This window comes from Hordeum vulgare, chromosome 3H, assembly GCF_904849725.1.
Source record: "Hordeum vulgare subsp. vulgare chromosome 3H, MorexV3_pseudomolecules_assembly, whole genome shotgun sequence".
NCBI classification, from domain to species: domain Eukaryota; kingdom Viridiplantae; phylum Streptophyta; class Magnoliopsida; order Poales; family Poaceae; genus Hordeum; species Hordeum vulgare.
The window spans coordinates 9,494,461-9,515,208 of record NC_058520.1 but is presented as its reverse complement, the minus strand read 5'-3'; the positions used below and the strand labels follow the sequence as shown (position 1 = coordinate 9,515,208).

Genomic DNA, 20,748 nt, shown 5'->3' with positions numbered 1-20,748 from the left:
TTTATGCGTATTTGAGTTATATGGTTGGTTACCGAATGTTGTTCGGAGTCCCGGATGAGATCACGGACGTCACGAGGGTTTCTGGAATGGTCCGGAAACGAAGATTGATATATAGGATGACCTCATTTGATTACCGGAAGGTTTTCGGAGTTACCGGGAATGTACCGGGAATGACGAATGGGTTCCGGGAGTTCACCGGGGGGGCAACCCACCCCGGGGAAGCCCATAGGCCTTGGGGGAGACACACCAGCCCTTAGTGGGCTGGTGGGACAGCCCACAAGTGCCCTATGCGCCAAGAGAGGAAAAATCAAGAGGAAAAGAAAAAAAAAGGAGGAGGTGGGAAGGAAGGGGGACTCCCTCCCACCAAACCTAGTCCAACTCGGTTTGGGGGGGGGGAGAGTCCTCCCCCTTGGCTCGGCCGACCCCCTTGAGGGTCCTTGGACCCCCAAGGCAAGGCCCCCTCCCTCCCACCTATATATACGGAGGTTTTAGGGCTGATTTGAGACGACTTTTCCACGGCAGCCCGACCACATACCTCCACGGTTTTTCCTCTAGATCGCGTTTCTGCGGAGCTCGGGCGGAGCCCTGCTGAGACAAGGTCATTACCAACCTCCGGAGCGCCGTCACGCTGCCGGAGAACTCTTCTACCTCTCCGTCTCTCTTGCTGGATCAAGAAGGCCGAGATCATCGTCGAGCTGTACGTGTGCTGAACGCGGAGGTGTCGTCCGTTCGGTACTAGATCGTGGGACTGATCGCGGGATTGTTCGCGGGGCGGATCGAGGGACGTGAGGACGTTCCACTACATCAACCGCGTTCTCTAACGCTTCTGCTGTACGATCTACAAGGGTACGTAGATCACTCATCCCCTCTCGTAGATGGACATCACCATGATAGGTTCCCATGCGACGTTCCCCAACATTGGCATCATGAGCTAGGTTCATGCGTAGATGTCTTCTCGAGTAGAACACAAAAGGTTTTGTGGGCGGTGATGTGCGTTTTGCTGCCCTCCTTAGTCTTTTCTTGATTCCGTGGTATTGTTGGATTGAAGCGGCTTGGACCGACATTACTCGTACGCTTACGAGAGACTGGTTTCATCGTTACGAGTAACTCCGTTGCTCAAAGATGATTGGCAAGTGTCAGTTTCTCCAACTTTAGTTGAATCGGATTTGACCGAGGAGGTCCTTGGATGAGGTTAAATAGCAACTCATATATCTCCGTTGTGGTGTTTGCGTAAGTAAGATGCGATCCTACTAGATACCCATGGTCACCACGTAAAACATGCAACAACAAAATTAGAGGACGTCTAACTTGTTTTTGCAGGGTATGCTTGTGATGTGATATGGCCAATGATGTGATGTGATATATTGGATGTATGAGATGATCATGTTGTAATAGAAATATCGACTTGCACGTCGATGGTACGGCAACCGGCAGGAGCCATAGGGTTGTCTTTATACTAACGTTTGTGCTTGCAGATGCGTTTACTATTTTGCTAGGATGTAGCTTTAGTAGTAATAGCATGAGTAGCACGACAGCCCCGGTGGCAACACGTTGATGGAGATCATGGCGTGGCGCCGGTGACAAGAAGATCGTGCCGGTGCTTTGGTGATGGAGATCAAGAAGCACGTGATGATGGCCATATCATGTCACTTATGAATTGCATGTGATGTTAATCCTTTTACGCACCTTATTTTGCTTAGAACGACGGTAGCATTATGAGGTGATCTCTCACTAAAATTTCAAGAAGAAATTGTGTTCTCCCCGACTGTGCACCGTTGCTACAGTTCGTCGTTTCGAGACACCACGTGATGATCGGGTGTGATAGACTCAACGTTCACATACAACGGGTGCAAAACAGTTGCGCACGCGGAACACTCGGGTTAAGCTTGACGAGCCTAGCATGTGTAGACATGGCCTCGGAACACATGAGACCGAAAGGTCGATCATGAATCATATAGATGATATGATTAGCATAGGGATGCTTACCACTGAAACTATACTCAACTCACGTGATGATCGGACTTGAGCTAGTGTAAGTGGATCATGAACCACTCAAATGACTAGAGAGATGTACTTTTTGAGTGAGAGTTTAGCGAATAATTTGATTAAGTTAAACTCTAATTATCTTGAACATAGTCTAAGTCCACTTTGAATATATTTGTGTTGTAGATCATGGCTCACGCGACTGTCATCCTGAATTTTAATACGTTCCTAGAGAAAGCTAAGTTGAAAGATGATGGAAGCAACTTTGTAGACTGGGCTCGTAATCTTAAGCTAATCTTACAAGCCGGGAAGAAGAATTATGTCCTTAATGCTATGTTAGGAGATGAACCACCCGCTACGGCTGATCAGGATGTTAAGAACGCTTGGTTAGCGCGTAAGGAGGACTACTCAATAGTTCAATGTGCGGTCTTGTATGGCTTAGAACCGGGACTTCAATGTCGCTTTGAGCGTCATGGAGCATTTGAGATGTTCCAGGAGTTGAAGTTTATCTTTCAGAAGAACGCCCGGATCGAGAGGTATGAGACCTCCGATAAATTCTATGCTTGCAAGATGGAGGAAAACTCGTCTGTCAGTGAACATGTGCTCAAAATGTCTGGGTACTCAAACCGTCTAGCTGAGCTGGGGATTGAATTCCCGCAAGAGGCTATCACTGACAGAATCCTTCAATCACTGCCGCCAAGCTATAAAGGCTTTGTGTTGAACTACAACATGCAAGGGATGAACAAGTCTCCCGGCGAGTTGTTTGCGATGCTGAAAGTCGCAGAGTCTGAACTCCGTAAAGAGCATCAAGTGTTGATGGTGAGCAAGACCACTAGTTTCAAGAGAAACGGCAAAGGCAAGAAGGGCAATTCGAAGAAGAGCGGCAAGCCTGTTGCCAATCCGATGAAGAAACCCAAAGCTGGACCTAAGCCTGAAATGGAGTGTTTCTATTGCAAGGGTATGGGTCATTGGAAGCGCAATTGCCCCAAGTATCTGGCAGATAAGAAGGCGGGCAAAGAAAAATCAGGTATATTTGATATACATGTTATTGATGTGTACTTAACCGGCTCTCGTAGTAGTGCCTGGGTATTCGATACCGGTTCTGTTGCTCATATCTGCAACTCGAAACAGGAACTGCAGAATAGGCGAAGGCTGGCGAAAGATGAAGTGACGATGCGCGTAGGAAATGGTTCCAAGGTTGATGCAATCGCCGTCGGCACAGTGTCACTTCAGTTACCGTCAGGATTAGTGATGAACTTAAATCATTGTTATTTAGTGCCTGCGTTGAGCATGAACATTATATCTGGATCTTGTTTATTGCGAGACGGTTACTCTTTTAAGTCAGAGAATAATGGTTGTTCTATTTCTATGAGTAACATCTTTTATGGTCATGCACCGAATGTGAGAGGATTGTTCATATTGAATCTTGATAACGATACGCATATACATAACATTGAGACCAAAAGAGTTAGAGTTAACAATGATAGCGCCATATTTTTGTGGCACTGCCGCTTAGGTCATATTGGTGTAAAGCGCATGAAGAAACTCCATGCTGATGGACTTTTGGAGTCACTTGACTTTGATTCACTTGACACGTGCGAACGATGCCTCATGGGCAAGATGACTAAGACTCCGTTCTCAGGAACAATGGAGCGTGCAAGTGACTTGTTGGAAATCATACATACCGATGTGTGTGGTCCGATGAGTGTGGAGGCATGCGGCGGATATCGTTATTTTCTCACCTTCACTGACGATTTAAGTAGATATGGTTATGTCTACTTGATGAAACACAAGTCTGAAACATTTGAAATGTTCAAGCAATTTCAGAGTGAAGTGGAAAATCATCGTAACAAGAAGATCAAGTTCCTACGGTCTGATCGTGGGGGTGAATATCTGAGTTTCGAGTTTGGTGCTCACTTAAGACAATGTGGAATTGTTTCACAGTTAACACCGCCTGGAACACCACAGCGTAATGGTGTGTCTGAACGTCGTAATCGTACTCTATTAGATATGGTGCGATCTATGATGTCTCTTACTGATTTGCCGTTATCTTTTTGGGGCTATGCATTAGAAACAGCTGCATTCACTTTAATAGGGCACCATCAAAATCCGTTGAGACGACACCATACGAACTGTGGTATGGCAAAAGGCCAAAGTTGTCGTTTCTTAAAGTTTGGGGATGTGATGCTTATGTCAAAAAGCTTCAGCCTGAAAAGCTGGAACCCAAAGCGGAAAAGTGCGTCTTCATAGGTTAACCAAAAGAGACAGTTGGGTACACCTTCTATCTCAAATCCGAGGGCAAAGTGTTTGTTGCTAAAAATGGAGCTTTTCTCGAGAAGGAGTTTCTCTCGAGAGAATTGAGTGGGAGGAAGATAGAACTTGATGAGGTTGTCGAACCTCTCATCCCTCTGGATGGTGGCGCAGGGCAAGGGGAAACCCGTGTCATTGCGACGCCGGTTGAGGAGGAAGTTAATGATGATGATCATGAAACTCCAGTTCAAGTTTCTGTCGAACCACGCAGGTCGACGAGACCACGTGCTGCTCCAGAGTGGTACGGTAATCCCGTCTTGTCAATCATGTTGTTAGACAACAATGAACCTGCGAATTATGAAAAAGCAATGGTGGGCCCAGACTCCAACAAATGGCTAGAAGCCATGAAGTCCGAGATAGGATCCATGTATGAGAACAAAGTATGGACTCTGGAGGTACTGCCTGAGGGCCGCAAGGCTATTCAGAACAAATGGATCTTTAAGAGGAAGACGGACGCTGACGGTAATGTGACCGTTTATAAAGCTCGACTTGTGGCAAAGGGTTTTTCACAAGTTCAAGGAATTGACTACGATGAGACATTCTCACCCGTAGCGATGCTTAAGTCCGTCAGAATCATGTTAGCAATAGTTGCATTTTTCGATTATGAAATCTGGCAGATGGATGTCAAAACGGCGTTCCTTAACGGTTTCCTTAAGGAAGAGTTGTATATGATGCAACCCAAAGGTTTTGTCGATCCTAAGAATGCTAACAAGGTGTGCAAGCTCCAGCAATCCATTTATGGACTGGTGCAAGCATCTCGGAGTTGGAACAAACGCTTTGATGAGGTGATCAAGGCATTTGGGTTTATACAAGTGGTTGGAGAATCTTGTATTTACAAGAAAGTGAGTGGGAGCTCTGTGGCGTTTCTAATATTATATGTGGATGACATATTACTGATTGGAAACAACATAGAGCTTTTGGAGAGCATAAAAGGTTACTTGAATAAAAGGTTTCTCTATGAAGGACCTAGAAGAAGCTGCTTACATTCTAGGCATTAAGATCTATAGGGATAGATCAAAACGCCTGATAGGACTTTCACAAAGCACATACCTTGATAAAGTTTTGAAGAGGTTCAAAATGGAACAGTCCAAGAAAGGGTTCTTGCCAGTGTTACAAGGTACGAGATTGAGTAAGACTCAGTGCCCAGCAACTGATGAAGATAGAGAGCATATGCGCTCCGTCCCCTATGCTTCAGCCATAGGTTCTATCATGTATGCGATGCTGTGCACTAGACCGGATGTTAGCCTGGCCATAAGTATGGCAGGTAGATTCCAGAGTAATCCAGGAGTGGATCACTGGACAACGGTCAAGAATATCCTGAAGTACCTGAAAAGGACTAAGGAGATGTTTCTCGTGTATGGAGGTGACGAAGAGCTCGCCGTAAAAGGTTACGTCGATGCAACCTTTGACACAGATCCGGACGACTCTAAGTCGCAAACCGGATACGTATTTATTCTTAATGGGGGTGCAGTAAGCTGGTGCAGTTCCAACCAAAGCGTCGTAGCAGATTCTACATGTGAAGCGGAGTACATGGCTGCCTCGGAGGCGGCTAAGGACGGTGTCTGGATGAAGCAGTTCATGACGGATCTTGGAGTGGTGCCAAGCGCACTGAATCCAATAACCTTGTTCTGTGACAACAGTGGTGCCATTGCCTTAGCAAAGGAACCACGGTTTCACAAGAAGACCAGACACATCAAACGACGCTTCGACCTCATTCGCGACTACGTCGAGGGAGAGGACGTGAATATATGCAAAGTGCACACGGATCTGAATGTAGCAGACCCGCTGACTAAACCTCTTCCACGGCCAAAGCATGATCAACACCAGAACTGTACGGGTGTTAGATTTATTACAATGTAATTCACATGGTGATGTGAGGGCTAGATTATTGACTCTAGTGCAAGTGGGAGACTGTTGGAATTATGCCCTAGAGGCAATAATAAATATAGTTATTATTATAATTCCTGTATCAAGATAATAGTTTATTATCCATGCTATAATTGTATTGAATGAAGACTCATTTACATGTGTGGATACATAGACAAAACACCGTCCCTAGCATGCCTCTAGTTGGCTAGCCAGTTGATCAATGATAGTTAGTGTCTTCTGATTATGAACAAGGTGTTGTTGCTTGATAACTGGATCACGTCATTGGAAGAATCACGTGATGGACTAGACCCAAACTAATAGACGTAGCATGTTGATCGTGTCATTTTGTTGCTACTGTTTTCTGCGTGTCAAGTATTTGTTCCTATGACCATGAGATCATATAACTCACTGACACCGGAGGAATGCTTTGTGTGTATCAAACGTCGCAACGTAACTGGGTGACTATAAAGATGCTCTACAGGTATCTCTGAAGGTGTTAGTTGAGTTAGTATGGATCAAGACTGGGATTTGTCACTCCGTGTGACGGAGAGGTATCTCGGGGCCCACTCGGTAATACAACATCACACACAAGCCTTGCAAGCAATGTAACTTAGTGTAAGTTGCGGGATCTTGTATTACGGAACGAGTAAAGAGACTTGCCGGTAAACGAGATTGAAATAGGTATGCGGATACTGACGATCGAATCTCGGGCAAGTAACATACCGAAGGACAAAGGGAATGACATACGGGATTATACGAATCCTTGGCACTGAGGTTCAAACGATAAGATCTTCGTAGAATATGTAGGATCCAATAAGGGCATCCAGGTCCCGCTATTGGATATTGACCGAGGAGTCTCTCGGGTCATGTCTACATAGTTCTCGAACCCGCAGGGTCTGCACACTTAAGGTTCGACGTTGTTTTATGCGTATTTGAGTTATATGGTTGGTTACCGAATGTTGTTCGGAGTCCTGGATGAGATCACGGACGTCACGAGGGTTTCCGAAATGGTCCGGAAACGAAGATTGATATATAGGATGACCTCATTTGATTACCGGAAGGTTTTCGGAGTTACCGGGAATGTACCGGGAATGACGAATGGGTTCCGGGAGTTCACCTGGGGGGGGGCAACCCACCCCGGGGAAGCCCATAGGCCTTGGGGGAGACACACCAGCCCTTAGTGGGCTGGTGGGACAGCCCACAAGTGCCCTATGCGCCAAGAGAAGAAAAATCAAGAGGAAAAGAAAAAAAAGGAGGAGGTGGGAAGGAAGGGGGACTCCCTCCCACCAAACCTAGTCCAACTCGGTTTGGGGGGGGGAGAGTCCTCCCCCTTGGCTCGGCCGACCCCCTTGAGGGTCCTTGGACCCCAAGGCAAGGCCCCCTCCCTCCCACCTATATATACGGAGGTTTCAGGGCTGATTTGAGACGACTTTTCCACGGCAGCCCGACCACATACCTCCACGGTTTTTCCTCTAGATCGCGTTTCTGCGGAGCTCGGGCGGAGCCCTGCTGAGACAAGGTCATCACCAACCTCCGGAGCGCCGTCACGCTGCCGGAGAACTCTTCTACCTCTCCGTCTCTCTTGCTGGATCAAGAAGGCCGAGATCATCGTCGAGCTGTACGTGTGCTGAACGCGGAGGTGCCGTCCGTTCGGTACTAGATCGTGGGACTGATCGCGGGATTGTTCGCGGGGCGGATCGAGGGACGTGAGGACGTTCCACTACATCAACCGCGTTCTCTAACGCTTCTGCTGTACGATCTACAAGGGTACGTAGATCACTCATCCCCTCTCGTAGATGGACATCACCATGATAGGTCTTCGTGCGCGTAGGAAAATTTTTGTTTCCCATGCGACGTTCCACAACATGTAGGCCCCGAGACTTCTGCCGAGTGCTTGCACCAGCGGTTGTCTTTACATGTATTTTCCGTAATCTGAACAGATCAGAGCTGATGTGCCCGAATGGTACCAGTGGGGGCACTCCGAGTGCACCCACTGGGTGTAGTCCCCGAGAGTAGTGTTACTCAAGTCGGGTAATAGTAGTCTCATAGTGTTGTTTGGTCGCTATGGAGCTCGATAGGGCCGGCCTGTTCGAGCTGCATACCAGTGGGGTCACTCTTAATGAACCCACTCGGTGTAGTCCCCGAGACCACTGTCGATTGCTTGCATCGGCAGGGGTCTGAAGAATTTTGGACTTTGATTGTTTTGTCATATGAGTCGATACTTTTTCCTTGTTGAATGTGTCCGATCCTCCCTTGGTGCCTATTTGGCAGAAGACTTGCGAAATGGGATCTGCGTACAATGCTCTGAAGGCTGAGAAGATTCAGCTTGCTGCGGACTTGGAGGCGGCTGTAAATGACCTGGCTGGTGTGAAGGAGGCTCTTGCTGACCGAGAGAAGTATTTGGAGGAGTCTCGGGAGACCAACAAGGCATTGCTAGCCGAAGTTGAAAAATTGAAGAGTCAGAGATCCGAATGGATGAGCGAGCTGAAGGTGATAAACACTCGGTGCATGGCGTAGGAGAAGTATGTCAGCGACTGGGCGAGGAAGATGGTTGCACTGCTTGGTGGTAAGTTGTTGCCGAGTGCTTCTTGACTTTGGAGTTCACTGTGCGCTTACTTTCTGCTTGTCTTTTCTTTGCAGACTTCTGTCGGGACGTTGAGGCTGAAGCAGCCGACATTGAACGGTCGCTTGTTCCGAACGTTCCACTCGGCGATGAAGCCAACCGGGACTTGCTCCGAGCGCATATTCGCCTTAGCAGGGTGGGACCTTTCATTGGCCGTCTGAGAAAAGTCATCGGCCGGATCGACAAGGAGCTGTGGCCTCAAGACGATTCCCGGCAAGAAATAGATGGGTTGATGACTCGGCTGGAGGATGTCCCAAGCAGAGTGCAGGCATGGAAGAAGTCTGTCGCTCGTTGTGGTGTGGACGTGGCGCTCTCTCTGGTCCGAGTGCACTGCAAGGAAGCTCGCGAAGAAAAACTGAAGACGTTGCAGGTCGCGAACACCAAGAAGCTTCGATTCGAAGATTTCATGGAGACCTTCCTCGACACAGCCACGCGCATTGCAGACGGAATCGACCTTGACACCTTTGTGGAGCCTGCCAGTCCCGGTGGCGCTTGAAAAACTTTATGGTGAACGCACATTTACCTCGGTATGCCGAGTGGTATTTGTATTAAACTTTGCCCACTGCTGTTGGCCGTCACATTCGTGGTTCGGTGTGGATAAGCTTGATTCACACCGAGCCGACTGATCGTAGATCCAACTTTGAATTCGAATCGGATATTTTTCTCTTCTTTCGCTAATTGTTTTTTGACACGATTTTGCCTCGTGGTTTTTGTTTGGCGTTTCTTGGTGAAGCCAATGGCAAACATGCGGAGCATGTAGTTGTCAGTTGTCTTCACATCTAGATGAGCCTCAATGAGGGTCTGCCAAGTCTCCGAGCATGCATTCGGGGCGAGCTTTTACTTAGGCGACTCTGGGTCGTGGCTAAGTCTCCGAGTGCGACTGTTAGTGCGCACTCGGAGTGAGTTGTTACTTAGGCGACTCTGGGTCGCGGCTAAGTCCCCGAGTGTGACTGTAAACGCGCACTCGGAGCGAGTTGTTACTCATGTAGTTGTCAGTTGTCTTCACATCCACATGAGCCTCAATGAGGGTCTGGTAAACCTTCGAGTGTATCTCGAGTACACACTCGGAGGAAGCTTTTTACTTAGGCGACTCTGAGTCGCAGCTAAGTCCCCGAGTGTGACTTTTCGTGCACACTCGAAGTGAGTTGTTACTCATGTAGTTGTCAGTTGTCTTCACATCCACATGAGCCTCAATGAGGGTCTGCTAAGCCTTCGAGTGTATCTCGAGTACACACTCAGAGGAAGTTTTTTACTTAGGTGACTCTGAGTCGCAGCTAAGTCCCCGAGTGTGACTTTTCGTGCACGCTTGGAGTGAGTTGTACTTAGGCGACTCTGGGTCGCAGCTAAGTCCCCGAGTGCGACTTTTAGTGCACACTCGGAGCGAGTTTGTACTTAGGCGACTCTGGATTGCAGCTAAGTCCCCGAGTGCGACTTTCAGTGCACACTCGGAGAGAGTTTGTACTTAGGCGACTCTGGTTCGCAGCTAAGTCCTCGAGTGCGACTTTCAGTGCACACTCGGAGAGAGTTTGTACTTAGGCGACTCTGGTTCGCAGCTAAGTCCCCGAGTGCGACTTTCAGTGCACACTCGGAGAGAGTTTGTACTTAGGCGACTCTGGTTCGCAGCTAAGTCTCCGAGTGCGGCTTTTAGTGCACACTCGGAGCGAGTTTGTACTTAGGCGACTCTGGGTCGCAGCTAAGTCCCCGAGTGCGACTTTCAGTGCACACTCGGAGCGAGTTTTTTAGACCGGAGTATGCAAACGCGGAAGAAATTTGAATCGGCAAGAAATCAATCTGCTTTGTATTACTTCAATGATACTTGTTCTTTACATTGTCCCCGTCGGCGGTTATGTGTAGAAGCGCTTCAGGAGATCTCCATCCCATGCTCGCGGCTCGTCCGTTTCCCTGTCGAGGTTGTAGAGTCGATATGCTCCGTTGTTCAGCACCTTAGAGATGATGAAGGGTCCTTCCCAGGCGGGAGCCAACTTGTGTGGTCTCTGCTGATCCACTCGGAGCACCAGGTCGCGTGCTTGGAACGTGCGGCTCCTAACGTGCCGCGCGTGAAATCGCCGCAGATCTTGTTGATAAATCGTTGAACGAATCAGTGCCATCTCGCGCTCTTCTTCTAGAAGATCCACTCCGTCTTGCCTGGCTTGCTCTGCTTCGGCTTCGGAGAAGAGTTCGACTCGTGGGGAGTTGTGAAGCAAGTCGCTCGGAAGGACTGCCTTTGCTCCATAAATGAGGAAGAACGGGGATCGCCCTGTTGATCTATTCGGAGTTGTGCGGAGGCCCCACAGCACCGAAGGCAGCTCGGTGACCCATGCGCCGGCGGCATGTCCAACTTCTCGCAGGAGTCGAGGTTTCAACCCTTGAAGGATAAGTCCATTCGCCCGCTCTACTTGCCCGTTTGTTTGGGGGTGCGCCACGGATGCAAAATCCACTCGGATACCTTGGCATGTGCAAAAACCTTTGAATCTATCCGAGTCAAAGTTTGTGCCATTGTCGGTGATTATGTTGTGCGGAACCCCGAATCTGGCGATGATGTCTCTGATAAATTATGGCCGTAAGGGCGTCGAGCTTCTTGATGGGCTTGGCTTCAATCCACTTGGTAAACTTGTTGACTGCTACCAGCAGATGAGTGAATCCTCCTTGGCCTGTTCTGAATGGTCCGACTGTATCGAATCCTCACACGGCGAGGCCAAACAAGAGGAATTGTCTTCAGCACAGACGTTGGCTTGTGGGACTTGTTCGAATAGAACTGACAGCCTTCGCATCGGTCGACCATATCTTTTGCCATTTCATTCGCGTGTAACCAGAAGAAACAAGCTCTGAAAGCTTTGGCGACGATTGCTCTTGAGGAGGCATGATGACCGCAGGTTCCCGAGTGAATTTCTTCCAAGATTAGTTGTCCCTCCTCAGGGGAGATACACCGCTGGAGGACGCCTGAAATACTTTCCCTGTACAACTGGCCATCAATGACGGTGAAGGACTTCGACCTGCGGACGATCTGCCTAGCTTGGACTTCGTCTTCTGGTAACTCTTGTCTCATGATGTACGCAATGAACGACACAGTCCACTCGGGGATGACAGCAAGAATCTCCATGATCAAATCAACCACAGCGGGGACCTCGACTTCAGTCAGATCCGTTGAGCTCTTTGGTTGTACTGGCTCCTCTGTAAAAGGATCTTCCTTCACCGAGGGGAGGTGTAGGTGCTCGAGGCAGACATCACTCGGGACTGGTCTCCGAGTGGATCCAAGTTTTGCTAATTCATCTGCTGCTTGGTTTTTCAGTCGGGGAACATGGTGAAGTTCCAGACCTTCAAACTTCTTCTCAAGCTTCATTACTGCGTTGCAGTATGCAGTCATGGTGGGCTTCCTTACATCCCATTCCTTCATCACTTGATTAACCACCAAATCTGAGTCGCCATAGACCATCAGGCGACGGACGCCGAGTGTAACGGCCATGCGCAACCCGTAAAGGAGAGCTTCGTACTCTGCTTCGTTGTTCGAAGAATCAAAATGTATCTGCAACACATACTTGAGTTTATCGCTTTTTGGGGATATGATCACTACGCCGGCGCCGGAGCCATTCAACATCTTGGACCCATCGAAGAACATGGTCCAATGGGCCGAGTCGAGCGATAAACCTGCTCAAAGCCGCTAGGCAACCTGTAAGCCTTTGAACATCATGTATTCTTACCGGCCGCTCCATTCGGACGATGATCCTGATCTTTTCGGGGTTGACATCGATCCCTCGTTCGGAAACGAAGAAACCGAGTAACTTCCCGCTGGGAACACCGAATGAACACTTGGCTGGGTTGAGCTTGATATCGTACCTACGTAGGTTGGCGAATGTTTCTACCAAGTCAGTCAGCAGGTCGAAACCTTTGCGTGACTTGACTACGATATCGTCCATATATGCCTCCACATTTCAACCGATCTGGTCTAGGAGGCATTTTTGGATCATGCGCATAAAAGTTGCTCCTGCATTCTTCAAACCGAATGGCATAGTGATGTAACAGAAACACCCGAATAGGGTGATGAAGGCTGTTTTTAATTCATCCGGACAATACAGATGGATCTGATGATAGCCCGAATAGGCATCAATGAAGGATAAACGCTCGCAACCCGCAGTCGAATCAACAATTTGATCAATGCGGGGGAGCGGGAAGTGATCTTTCGGACAGACCTTATTGAGATGCTTGAAATCGATGCACATATGGAGAGACTTGTCCTTCTTGGGCACCATGACAACATTAGTGAGCCACTCGGAGTGGTGAACCTCGCGAATGAAGTTGGCTGCCAAAAGTTTAGCCACCTCCTCTCCGATTGCCTTCCTCTTGTGCGCGGCGGACCGACGCAAGCGTTCTCGGACGGGCCGAGCAGCAGGATCCACATGCAGTCGATGCTCATCCAACTCCCTGGGTACACCTTGCATGTCAGCGGACTTCCATGCAAAAATGTCCCAGTTCTCACGGAGGAATTGGATGAGCTCGGCTTCCTATTTTGGATCAAGGGTGGTGGAGATGTTTGTCGGGGCAGCGGCGTCGTCCGTCGGGTGGATGCTGACCTTCTTCGTGTCTCCCGCCGACTGGAATGCGGACTCGGAAGCTGGCTTCTTTGAACGCATCAGGTTAGCGGGGTCGGCGGTCTTCTTGTACTCATCCAGCTCGAGAATAGCCAGCTGCTGATCGACAATCCTCGACCCGTGCTGCAGACACTCCTCGGCGCGCTGCCGATTGCCTGTGACCGTAATCACACCTTTGGGACCTAGCATCTTCAGCTTCAAATAGACGTAACATGGACGGGCCATGAAACGCGCATATGCTGGGCGGCCCAGAATAGCATGGTATGCACTCTGGAAGTCCACCACCTCGAATGTCAGCTTCTCCTTGCGGAAGTTCTTGTCAGAGCCGAAGACGACATCCAACGCGATCTGGCCGAGTGACTTGGCCTTTCGTCCTGGGACGACTCCGTGGAACTGCATACTGCTCTCGCTAAGTTTGGACATCGGAATGCCCATCCCCTTGAGAGTGTCGGCGTACATGATGTTCAAGCCGCTGCCGCCGTCCATGAGGACTTTGCGCAGCCTGACTCCTTCCACCACCGGGTCGACGACCAGAGCTTGCCTCCCTGGGGTGGGTACATGTGCTGGATGATCTGACTGATCAAAGGTGATCGCAGTCCGTGACCATTTGAGGAACGTGGAGGTGGTTGGGGTTGCCATGTTCACCTCCCTGTTAACTAACTTCAGTCGACTCTTGCTTTCCACATCAGCAAAAATCATCAGCGTTGCATGGACTTGGGGGAACGGATCCTCCTTGTCCTCATCATCCTGCTCGGCGTCCTTTTCACTTGGCTGTCCTTCACCGAATCCTTGGATCAGGAGGCGACACTGCCGAGTGGTATGCTTCGGGAATATGGCGTTGCCTTCTTCGTCCATCTTCGTGTGGATTGGACACGGCTGATCCAGGATGGAATTTCCTGACTGCCTCTTCTTGGGGGTGTACTGAGCTTTCCCCTTGCCTTTGAACTTGGCATTTGTAACGGCTGCGGCCTCTGCCTGCGGAGTGGATTGAGCCTTCTGCTTCTGCTTCCGACTGCTGTTCCCATCTCCATCGGCGACTGACTTATGCTTGCCGCTACGTATGCGGTCCTCCTCTTCGCCATTTGCATAGTGTGCGGCTATCTCCATCATCTTTCTCATGGAGATGTCGCATGTCCGACCGAATTTCAGGTATAGATCCCTGTATCGCACGCCTACCTTCAAGGCGCAGGCTGCTTGATGCTCCGTGACGTTCTCCACCGTGTGGTAGAGGGTCGTCCAGCGCTGGATGAAATCGCGCAAGGGCTCGTTCTGCTTCTGGACGCAGTGCTGGAGCTCCACGAGACCAGCTGGGCGTTTGCACGTGCCCTCGAAGGTCCTGATGAAGACCCGGGACAGATCTGCCCAGCTGTAGATGCTTGACGGAGCCAACTGGTTCAGCCAAGCTCACGCCGAGCCGTCGAGCATCAGGGGGAGATGTTTCATGGCGACCTGGTCATCTCCGCCACCGATCTGGACCGCCACTCTGTAGTCGTCCAACCACGTTTCTGGCTTGGACTCTCCTGTGAACTTGCTGATTCCCATCGCCAATCGGAAGTTGGGAGGGATGTCAGCTGAACGGATGGCCCGACTGAAGCACTCGGGGCCAGAGACGACGGTCCTGCTTCCGCTCGGACGGTCTCTATCGTGACCATCACGGTGGGCTCGACTCCTGTCGACCTTCTTCTGGGCGATGTACCCTCTTGCGTCGGGCCTTGGATCATGCGCGTCGCCAACTGAACGACGATCATCGTGATGCCGAGGTCCGTAAGGCCTACCCCGCGGAGGGGTGCGCGAACGACGACGATCTTCGGGATTCCTGGAACGGTTGCCCCCTCCGCGTCGCTGATGAGAGTCGGGGCTGAAAACCGACCGATGCGTGTTCGCGTGAACAGAACTGTTGTGGATCCTGTTGTGCGACTGGGAGACCGCCGAATTTTGCTGCTGCGACGTATGCAACAGGGCACGGATCTGCTCGATCCCTCTACCAGCCTCTGAATCAGTCGGCTGGAGAGAATCGGCTATCCTGGCAGCCGCAGCCAGGTTGAGGATGGGTGTGCGGAACACCTCGACGTCGCTCTAGCGAGTGCGTCGACTGGCAGAACGACGGTGTTGACGACGAGCGCCGGATGATTCTCCGACCTCATGCTCGTTCCGACCAGTCCGGAGGGGACTTTCATGGGAATCGGTCATGAGAACTTGGGCTGGAGGCCCGCGACCCAGGTACTCGGAAGGTAGCTCATTCGGAACTGAGTCCAAGCACTGGGATGGCGGCGCGACCACAACCGATTCGAGGACCGCCACTTGAGAGGACGCGTTCTGCCGCGCCTGGGCGTGTCCCACCCAACGCTGGAGCCGCGGACGACGGGATCGCTTGTTGCGGTGCATGACGGGGGTGAAGATCGACACCGGGGCCGATGGCTGGAGAAGAAGGACGCCACGGGAACCGGCACGAAAGTGCGTAGCCCCACGACCGGGGAGCGCCTCGACGTCGAGGGGCGCATCCCGAAGCCATGCCGAATCGTCGACGATGAAGGAGTGTGCGCCAAAGAGGATCTCATGACCTATGCACAGGTCTCCGCCGGACGACATGATGAAAAGATGAAATCGCAAACTCGCTGGAAGTCGCTTAGACGCCTGCCCCACGGTGGGCGCCAACTGTCGTGGGTATAAGTATGACAGTAGAAGTGTAGGATACGAAAGGATGGGCAGAGCCTTAGCTACGACGAGGATGTATGAGTTCAGGCCCCTCTACGGTGGAGGTAAAAGCCCTACGTCTCAGTGCTCTTGGGAGCTTAGTGTCGAGTGGATTATGGGATTACAGTAAAAGCCAACCCCTGCACCAGTGGGGAAGGGCGGCTTATATAGAGTGCGTTGCCCTTCATAATGACCGGCAGACAGGGGTGGAATAGTGGCGAGTAAACGCCTACGTTACAGGTAACATAAGCCTTAAATGTTAATAATGGTGTATGGAAACGTATGACCGTTGCCCTCGTGGGGGTTACGATGTACAGAGTGGATTCCGGTCGGTACGTTAAATATGCTCCGAGTGCTCGTCGCCGACTGGATGATGGGGGAGTCCTTAGTTCAGTCGGAACTGCCTAAGGCCCTTGTGCTCTGTGAAGGGTAGTCCTTGGGTAGGACCTATAGGGCAGGCCTATGACCCTATCCTGGGACTATAACCCCATCATCCACCGTTTTGGGCGGAGCGGCGTCGGAGTTGTCCAGGAGTCCAGTAACCTGCGCACCTCGCAGGGCTTGGAGGACCTGCGTCTTTCAGAGGATGAAGTTTCCTCTCGCAAGCTTTTCTGATGGAGGTGAACCGAGGTTCAGGGCGACGCCGGCTGAGGAAGCCATGGCGGCGATCGCGGGTATGATCTAGGTTTGTTTGTTTCTGGTTTGTGGCGAGATGTATGGAAGAGGGGCTCTGATTACCATGTTAGATGATGAAGCGTTCCTACTCCCTCAAGGGGAGCCGCGTTGGTTTATATTGATAGGTTGCCTTGTTGTGTAAGGGATAAGTAAAAGAGTTTGAATACAATAGAAGATAGAGGAGGAGGTTGAGATTACAACGATATCATATATTCTAACACCATCGTCCTAATTAACATACTAAGTTAATCTAACCCCTCATCCTCAACCCCGATCGTCCTCCAAAAATCACTCTCCATCACCCATCCACGATAAACCACTACTACTCCCCATCCAATCATCATGCAAAGAGACATCTGTGTGAGTCGCGCTGTGAGTTCCCATGACGTTGTCCATTTCCTTTCACGGAGATGCTGTGTAGCAGCTCTATGAGGGAACAGCAGCCTATGGGATACATACACTGCTAAAACAGAAAAGATAAATGATTGGATGGCCCCGTGACAAGTTTTGGCCCGTGACTCGCATGGCGACCATGGGTTGGCGATGGGCGGTACAAGAAGGGAGCTGCGAGGAGAATCCAATGCCGTTTTTTCTTTTCTTTTTCATATACTTCCACTCATTCATATTAATTATCGCTGACTTACTACTCCATTCGTCCTATAATACAAGACAATTTTACAATGCTGGAAAAAAAATGACTACCGTAATATTTTCAAGGCAACATACAAACAATCTTGAGATTCAAATAAAAACATATAAACAATCAGAATTTTACTTATTTAACAAATCATACAACCGCTCGCATTGGAGGAGGCAACGCATCAGCAAGGTTTGCCGGCGCCTAGTCATGCATGCCGGACACCTGTCGTCCTCCTGTCCACATGTTGGCCACCTCATCCAGCGCCGCCGTGGCGGCGCCTCCCTCTCGGAGGCCTTCAATGGCCGCCTTCCGCAACGTGGCCACCTTCGCTCTGACCTCGGCGCCTCTGCCTTGCCCCGCCATCACCTCCCTCACGGCCGCGGCAATCTCCTCCTTCCTCTTCGTCTCCGGCACTCGGACGGCGGCCCCGACGCCCTCCGAGAGCATCACGGCGTTCTGCCGCTGCTCGGCGAAGAGCGGCCAGGCGACCATGGGCACGCCGTGCGCGAGGCTCTCGAGCACCGAGTTCCACCCGCAGTGCACCAGGAAGCACCCCGTGGCCTCGTGCGCCAGCACCTCCGTCTGCGGCGCCCACGACGGCACCAGCAGCCCGGCGTCCTTGCTCCTCTCGACGAACCCCGCCGGGAGGTAGGCGAGGGGGTCCTTCTTGCTCTCCGCGTCGTAGTAGTTGGCGTTCACGGCGCCCTCGTCGCTCGGGCTCCGCACCACCCACAGGAACCGCTGCCCGCTCAGCTCCAGCCCCAGCGCCAGCTCCTGCATCTGCTCCGTCGGGAGCGACCCGCCGGAGCCGAACGAGACGAAGACGACCGATTTCGCCGGCTGCCGGTCGAGCCAGTCCAGGCAGGCGGCGCGCGGCGCGTGGCCTGCGGCGTCGGTCCGTATGATCGGACCGATGTTGTACACCGGGGGGCGGCCGGGCTCCGGGAGGCCGAGCACCCTGGCGGCGTCCGGCTCCAGGGCGTCGAAGGAGTTGACGAGGATGGCGTCGGCCTCGCGGTAGCGCGCGCCGTGGTGCACCATCCACCGGTAGCTCGGGCTCGACTTGTCCTGCAGCGGCGAGAGGATGTCCGCCCCCGGGATGGGCACGCAGCCGGGGAGCCTGACGGGCTCGGCCAGGTCGCGGAACTCGCCGGGCATGGAGACGTCCAGCTCCGGGAGGTGGAGGATGAGCGTGAGCCCCTGGAGGTTCCCGGGGAAGAAGAGGTACCTCCTCGGCACGGCGGCGGCCGCGGCGGCGTCGAAGGAGTCGGCCCCGAAGAGGTCGGCGAAGTAGGCCACGAGCCGCGTGGTGTCCCTGAGCGCCGAGAGGACCTCGGTCAGCGCCGGCACCGACCGCGCGCACTCCTCGGACATGAGCGTCTCGATGGAGGCGTCGGGCGGCAGGTCGGAGAGGTCGACGGGCGGGAGGGAGAGCGAGGAGATGGGCGGCGGGAGGGAGGCGAGGAAGCCCCGCTGCGTGGCGGACGCCGTGGAGGCGAAGGTGATGAGCGTGGCCGTGGCGCCGTGCCGCGCGGCCAGGCGCTTCGCCAGCTCGGCCAGCGGGATCAGGTGGCCCATCCCGGGCGTCGACAGCATCGCCACGTGCGGTGGCCGGCCGGCCTCCGCCGTGCCGCCGGAGATGCCGCTCGCCTCCATTGTTCCCCTGCGCTGCGCTGCGTATCTCTTTGTCGGGAAGGATCGATGCTCCTTCTCCTTCTCCGGCCGTGGGATGGATGATTTGATTTGATTCGATTTTGATAAGGATGGTTGGTTTGGTTGGACTCGTGTCGTGTTTGGGAGGGTTTTTATAAGTAGCCGCATGCCTTTTTCTTTGAGTTTTTTTTTAGGGAATAAGTAGGTAGCACGTACATTCATACCAACCAACAGTTCTAATTTTTTTTATTTTCCTAAAAAACAGTTCTAACTTTAAATTTTCCATAAAAAACAGTTCTAATTTTATAGTACCAAATAAATACAACACTAGATACCAATCATTTGAAAGGAAATTTCTCCCTGGCGGCTACGCAGCCACCAACGGGTTCTTTGGGGGTTTATAAGTACTTGGTGCATTCCTACCTTCCAACATTTTTATTTTACCAAAAATAAAAATTCAACAATTCAACAGCTAGCTACTCTAGATACCGACCATTTAAACCGTGTTTTCTCACTGACGGCGGCTAAGGGTCGTGGTTTGAGACTTTTTCTCCCCTTCCCTTTCCTAGGTGGGGCCATGCATATGCGGGTTTTTATTCTCTTAGTCTAGTTGTAATGGATAGTATCAAATACTAGTATCATGCATATGATATTAATGTATGATAACACATCCGTAATGCATAGTATCATAAGATAGCTCATTTATTGTCATGCAAGACACATAATAGCATATCATTTAATATGATACGGTATCATGATATGATATTCAATCCTCGTTTTCTTCATTTAATTCTATATCACCTCACCGGAATTGTCTAGTTGACATGCATGATAGTACCTATGATACTCCCATTACGTGCGGCCTTAGAGCATCTCTAAAGAAACTCTAGCAGACCCTGCATCCGTCTTACCTACAAAACGGGTCGCGGATGCAAAGCCCGCATAATAAACTCGTAAAAAAGCATGTTCCGCGAAAACTCTTCCAGGTCCGGAAAACCTAAATTTGCGCAGCAACGGCGAGCCACAGAGCCGCTGCGCGAGCGCCGAGCCCGGTGGATGGCCGGATGAATCCATGCCCGCAAATCGTCGGCGACGCCGGGAGGACAAACCTGTCCCTGCATGTGGTGATGCGCCCTTGCCGGGGCTGCGGGAGATGCTCCCCGACCACTCCATCGCTTGGCGCGGCCACCGGCGGTCGGCAAAAAGCCAAATCGACGAAGGTCCGCAGATCCGCAAATCCGGTGACCCGCCGGCGCAGGGGAGAGGGGAGGCCTCGTGCATCTGGCGGCCTTTCAGCGAGCTCCTGCCGGTCGTTTTCGCCGAAATCTTGGGTGACGGGGTGCGGCGGCGCGAGGGGGGAGAGGCGAAGTGGTTGGTGGGGAAGGCGCGGGCTGAAATGTCCCTCCCACCAACCGCTTCCGCTTATATGCAGGGCATCGCACCGACAAGGGGGAAACCCGCGAATACTCGGGTTGGGGCCGAAATTTTGACGTGCCCCGCAAAAATATTTGCGGGCCGTGGCGGGATGCAGGGTCTGATCGGGCAGGTTTTTCCGCCCCGACCCGCATTTTGACGGTTAATTTGCGGGCCGGGGCGGGATGGGGGGGTCTGCTAGAGTTGCTCTAAGAGCAACTCCAACCAGGGCTGGGCATTCAGTTTATATGGTTAATACGGTTCGGTTTATTCGGTTCTTTATAATTTCGGTTTTGGGGAAA

General features: G+C 51.5%; 1 protein-coding gene across 1 annotated transcript; it reads right to left on the bottom strand.

Moving 5' to 3' along the window:
* Positions 1–17,449: 17,449 nt before the first annotated feature.
* LOC123442475 (hydroquinone glucosyltransferase-like) lies at positions 17,450–19,097 on the bottom strand. The gene has a single exon (XM_045118526.1). It carries the CDS (start codon positions 19,034–19,036, stop codon positions 17,582–17,584), a length of 1,455 nt encoding a protein of 484 aa, XP_044974461.1. The 5' UTR covers positions 19,037–19,097; the 3' UTR covers positions 17,450–17,581.
* Positions 19,098–20,748: the final 1,651 nt, after the last annotated feature.